The sequence below is a fragment of the Schistosoma haematobium genome, chromosome 2, assembly GCF_000699445.3.
Source record: "Schistosoma haematobium chromosome 2, whole genome shotgun sequence".
NCBI classification, from domain to species: domain Eukaryota; kingdom Metazoa; phylum Platyhelminthes; class Trematoda; order Strigeidida; family Schistosomatidae; genus Schistosoma; species Schistosoma haematobium.
In genome coordinates, this window is record NC_067197.1 from 35,947,147 (window position 1) to 35,953,435 (window position 6,289).

The 6,289-nt window shown below is 35.1% G+C and overlaps 1 protein-coding gene across 1 annotated transcript in view; it reads left to right on the top strand.

The window, feature by feature from the left end:
- The window catches only part of TMEM62_2 (Transmembrane protein 62), a 29,944-nt gene extending 24,143 nt beyond the window's left edge, over positions 1 to 5,801 (top strand). The window contains exons 5-7 of the mRNA XM_051215064.1: positions 1,898 to 2,002; positions 2,723 to 2,841; positions 3,297 to 5,801. Of these exons, the coding sequence (XP_051068248.1) occupies positions 1,898 to 2,002; positions 2,723 to 2,841; positions 3,297 to 3,662 (590 nt within the window). The 3' untranslated portion in view covers positions 3,663 to 5,801. The remainder of the gene's footprint in view (positions 1 to 1,897; positions 2,003 to 2,722; positions 2,842 to 3,296) is intronic.
- The last annotated feature ends 488 nt before the right edge of the window (positions 5,802 to 6,289 follow it).

Below are 6,289 nucleotides of genomic sequence, written 5' to 3' on the forward strand. Positions count from 1 at the left end.
ACTCATAATCATGATATACTACGCGTTGTGCATGAGTGCAGCGCATGAACCCTTCGTGTGACGGGAGATCAAATGAAGAGAATTCGCCCTTTACTGCTGTCGGGAGCTGCAGCCATTGTATTAAATAACTACGTTTACAAAACATACGAAAATTCAATCATTGGACATAACGTCTTCAGTATGCGGTGCTGTGTGTTTGAGCAGACATAATTCCTAGGTTTTTCAATTGTTTTCACAATGTTGAATTAATAGGTGGCTTCTAAACATTCACAGCATACATCGTCCATCTGGGAAGCGAAGCAGAGACACAGATACGACTTGGATTACAAGGAGAACATGAAAGGGCTCTCTATGGCCATTGTACTCAATGATTTAACAGTCTTCCTTTTTTTTTCTTGAAACTAAGAGTTCTCAAAAAATGAAGAATAAATATATGTATACGGATTTTTAGCAAATAAATGTAACTTACTGCTGTTGTTGTTATGGCGATCCAAAATGTTCCTGGATAAAATCCAGAGAGGGTCCGGAAACTCTGGGAAGCATTCTGTGCAATCAGCGTTGAATAGAAGTTTCTGAGAAACATCGAGGAATCAGTGAGTCACGTGTCTTATTTCCGACTGGATGATCACCTATTCCACTGCAATGTTTAAGTTCTATAACTTTGACTAAGCAATAAAATTATTCCTCTAAACTGTTAGGTCAGCCTATATTGAAAATAATTAACGATGTTTACTTTGTGACGAACACTGATCAATTACAAAAATATGTCTGTAAACCTTCCATGGTGTGGGCAGCCGGGAAGTTTTCTAACCTCCCAAAAGTTAGGCGCTCTAATGTAGTAATAGTGGCTGGTGAATTTAATGCTCAAGTCTGTAAACTAAGCGAAAAGGAAAGACATTGGAGTGGATCTTATAGTGTCATGGCTCAAAGAGCAGATAGTGGCGACCGTCTGTTGCATTATGCACCTGACATTGATAGTAAGATAATGGTAACTGGGTGGCAGAACTGTGTTAACAAAATTAAGGCTCTTAACTTAAATATTATAGATTTTCCATAGATTTCATGTTGTTTTCCCATTTCAAATCCAAAATTCAATCGTTGATTTGTTTGTGATTGAAAACGGATGAGGGAATTTATTTATTGTGGTCTAATTTTGCTGATGGCTACCTAATATACCTATCGATGATTTCAGTTCAACGTGTACAAAATTCTTCGTGCAATGTACCTTGATTATTTCCTATATTTTAGTGACTTCGTAATATGCTAATAACGCCTAAACAAGTAATATTGAGATTTTACGATTGAAAATCGAATTTCCTGAAAACCATAATGTTATGCTTAACATTTAATTGAAATGCTGCCGAGAGTAATTTTCAGCATATACTGATATCAGTTGGAATCATGAACACCAGCAAACAGTCATTTTGTTTTAGTATGCGGTTTTTCTTCAGTTTGCACCTACAAATGTTTATGGGATTGAACCTGGGGTCGTCACGGATAGACCAATAGCTTTGGACCGACATCTGCTTGTGACGAAAAGCACTAACATTAGATTTAGAAGGTAATCATATAGAACTCAGTAAAATTAGTGGTTCCTCTATTTTGATAAATAATTTGCAATATTGGTGTACGGTAATCTAATTAGATTGATGTAGAATCCACTGTCCACTTAAGTGTTACAACGTTTTGTACCATTTAGGAAATTTGAACTAACTGTGTATAAGTAGAATGATAAATAACATTTTGTTTAAGTTTATACGAAGGAAGCCATATTTATAAAGTTCAACTTCTATTTACTAAACCATGCTCAATCACAAAATGACGTTTGAGGAATTTCTAATGGCATAATTTTAACAATCATAATTAAATTGAATATTTTGCTTTTTTTGTTATTTAGTTGTACATCTGTTACGTACAAGACTCGGTAGAGGTATGTACCAGATATCGTCAACCAAAAAACTATTGCTTCCTATCTTGGTGTTTATGGTGTATCAGATTTCATGTAAGTTTTAGAATGGAGTTTATTTCTGCTTCACTATTTTAATCTCTTCTCTTCAAAAACAATAAAATTAGAAGACCCTGGTGGGTTGATGTATAATTGTTCCGTCAATAGAAAATCCATTGACATGAATATAAGCATAATTTGTTTAAAGTCTCACGTCATGACCTTGTTTGTTCATAGGGATTCAATAAGAAATGTGATTTAACTGATTGCTGTCTCATGCTAACTATTGTTAATATCGAATTATTCAGTTGGGCTTTCATTACTGCAAGTTAATAATGCACAATTTCTATATGATGGGAAATGTTGCTCTTAGTCATGATTGGTGCCTGTCTATCCAGGAATAGAACTTCATCAATGTTTTTTTAAGAAATCAGCTCTGTATTTCGTTTTATGTATGAAATCAATTTTTGGGAACGGTAGGTTTTCTATCATCAAGACGACTTTCATATTCCCTGTAAAAGGAAGTATGGTTTTCCTGTAGGTTGTTGAAACGTTCCGCTAACGTTAGAAGCTAACTTATTTACTTGTTGTATATTGCTTTCCGTTAGGCTTTGATTATTTATCCCTTTGATTGTTATCCATCTACAACTTAGTGTTGTACTCTGTATATGTGCTCAGTATATGTACGTACCTTGTTATAGAGTTTAGGAAGTTAACTAAATTCCACACTTGAAAATATATTACTTATCTTAAATTTATTTTTCTCTATATATTAAGGTCCACTTTTCATGGGTTATCTAGTAGCTGATAAATTTGGCTTTGTTTTCTCATTTGGTATTTATATTGACGGTATTTACATACCAGAAAGACTGACTTATGTGCTAGCAGAAAGTCAGGTAAATAATATCTATATAAATTGTTTATATTTGCTATGTTTATTGTTTTCACTCAACCCCATATCCTATAAGCCATACAATTGATAATCAATAATAATTTGAGGCGAACACAATCGTTTTACAATGTAAGCGAAGTGAAATTAAGTGAATATCATGTCATCCTGGTCGATTTGTTTTTGTAAGAAACATGTTGGTGTATTTGTGTAACCGCTCATTAATCAAAATTAAAATGAGTACTCACTTCATCTGACAGTATCATTAGCTAGCATGCAAAACGTATGACTTATAGCCGATTATATAGTTGTTGAATTACATTAATTTTCTTACTGGAAATGTTTAAATTAAGTAGTTACTTAAAGCATAGTTTTTTTCACTTTTAATGATAAAACCACATAACTATTCATCGTCCTGTATTACATATTTTTATTAATTTTGTCCTAAATTCCACTTCACAGCTATTTGCATTTGGCTTATATCTGTTGTTGTTTACTTATCATTGTGGTCATCAACAATATAATCCAATTTATCCATTGAATAGTGGTGAGCCGTCGGAGCAATATTCAAACAGTGTTTGTGAAGATGATATTCACTCAAATGTGCTGTTCATCCGTTTACCAAAATTTCGCTCTTCATCTTCTTTGCTTATCATAACAGTTATTTACATATCGCTTCAATTGGTGTTTAATTTTATTTTTATTTGGCTACCCTATGGTTTTGTAGCGAGCCTTTTAAGTCCAGGACTTGTAATCCCTGTATGCGTTGCATGTATTTTATATATCTATTGTCCACGACCTAATCATGTGAAACATTGTATTCAATAAATGTTCATTTCTTTTTTCATTTTGTACTGTTTAAACGTTTGTTTTATTTGATTTGGTATATTTTTACTTCTGTGTGCTCATTCAGTGATGATATATCATATTTTTTTCTCGTAGTTAACCAAACACATGTTTTACCATAGTTGTGATAAACATATATTTGCATTATTTATTGTATTATTGTTTGATTGTATCCACTATGTGTAGTTCATTTGAAGCAGAAAAATACTTATGTGAAAACAAAACCGAAAAGTAATCAACATAACTATCACCTTAAACAATGTGCTACTTAAACTATTAGATTTAAAGAAATAAAATTACTTACTACTGAGTAATTTATATGCCTAGTTCATTATGTGGTCTTAGTACTAAAACTAGGAACCCGAAACTTCAGTAACAGGTATTCACCAGGCTACAGCAATTAAAATTCAGCATGGAATGGTCTAGTAAGATGAACCGTCTTATAGCAGGAAGAGCGTGAATTTTAAAAAGATAATAGAAAGGTGTTAAGGGATAACGAAATTGGATAAACCACAGCCAACCTGGTGAGTGGAGTTGTTTTCATTGACATCTAAGCAACTGAGATTTAGTGATGTCTCCTCACACTTAACTGACTATCCCCCGGCGATGAGATGTAGTTGTTGGAGGGGGTCATGATGATTCACTTGAGAAATTTGCAGGAATATCTGAACTAGGGTGGTACAAATCGGTAAGTGATTTACCCGGATACTGGTTGGACGTTGCAGTCTTGAAGCTGTCGCAGCTAACAGGGATCGCAAGTCATGAGAAAGGATTATCACTCGTTTTACTTGGGTATGTAGAAGGTTGCCTTTCATTCAGGGCCTATCGGGTATTAGTAGACATGTCAAAAAGTGACCCACCAAGATAAATTAGGTGACAGTATCTTCAGTGAATGAGTTTCTGTTACCCTCATGAGTGCGATATGGGTTCAACGCTAGGTGTTGGTTACACTTTGATAGCTCGTTTGGCTGGTGGCAAGAGTTAGAGGGGAATATATGAGATCAGGTAGCAAGCCATGAAGTTGGGGTGTGGATACTGTCTGATTGAACTTCCACCAAAGAAGTGAGTTTACAATTCACATGTGGATTGAGATGACCTAAGCCAGATGCCCGGCAAGAGGTGCCACTAGGGGTCGTATTTCAAAAATCTTCTACAAACTGATTGTACAGTGTACCGCTCTTGATTGTTAATCTCATAGTTCGAGGTATAGCCATTTGTTTTAGTGTTAGATTGGGTAAGATCTGCTGTACGTGGTTGTAAGTTGTTCAGACCATTTTTATGTTTTAGAGCCATTTATGTTCGGTGGGTTTGTAAATTTGACTATGGAAAATTTTCGTCCTCAAAGTAATTGCAACTGTGATCCTGGGGGTTTGAGGTCGAGTTTAGAGTGAGAAATTTATTACTACCGTACTTGCTGATAGTTCGGAGCTTTATTGGGTGAGTAATAATGTAACAAACAAAATATCAACACAGAACCAACGAACCAAAGTTTATTTGACCAGACCAAATCACGTTCTGTGTAACATACGAACCGTTTTAGGTGACTCGTATTAGGTTTTATCGAAATGCAAACTCTATTTTCACTTTAAACGGTTTTAATTCATGAAAGGGAGTTAGTTATACTAAAAGTACCAAATGCCTCAAACGGTACAGCCTGAACTATACAGTCAAGGGTTCCCCAAACACAAACTAACCTGATAAAGAACAGAAGGAATAATTAATAAACAAGGATTTAATGCCTGAGAATCAATAAAAATATTCCCAAAATGGAATTGCATACTTATGTGTAAAGTTTCAGTCAACCTTTCCAAGCAGACAGTCAGAGGCTAATAGTCATACACCAAACTGCAGCGTGATCCTGAGTTTTGTCAGACACGACCTCATTGGCGATTGTCCGACAACATGCAACAGTCATAACGTAACGTAAGATATATCTTTAACCAGTGTAGTGTGGACACAGTGTCAAGCCCACATAAGTTATTCTAGCCTATGGACAGGCCAATCTATTCATTCTTCTCAGGAAACATCTGGCCCTGTTACTTAATCGCTTATTAACTTAGACTGTCTTTATGTGAGCGTATGTGTGTGTATTTCTGTCCTTACTCATCACATGTCTGTAACTTATTCTTGGTGTGACTATAAATATCGGTTCACACTTGGTTAAATTGAGTTGGTTCACATACCTTTTCCACCACGCGTCCTTTTGTTTCTCTCTCCTTGCTTCGTTTCTCTAGGTCTACGATTGTATGAAATACATGTACTTGAAATTTATTCTCATATTCGACTTATTTAACTCTGTTATTCGCTGACGAAATTTATATATATGCAGATTGACGACATGTATATTTTGATAGTATAGCAATCAACATACCATCAGATTGGAGTCAGATTTTCAGGCCACTATACCAGTATCAAATAACAAAAGCTCCAACAAGGAAAAATAATGGACATAAGGTGTCGTTAACAAGAGACTTGAATAAAGGTTAAAATCCAAGACAGAGAAAAGGAACAAACGAATGACAATACTACCTCACTTAGGTGGGAAGCACACAACTTACAACAGCACGCCCATACACCCATAAACCCCACACACAATCTGCAGTTATTCG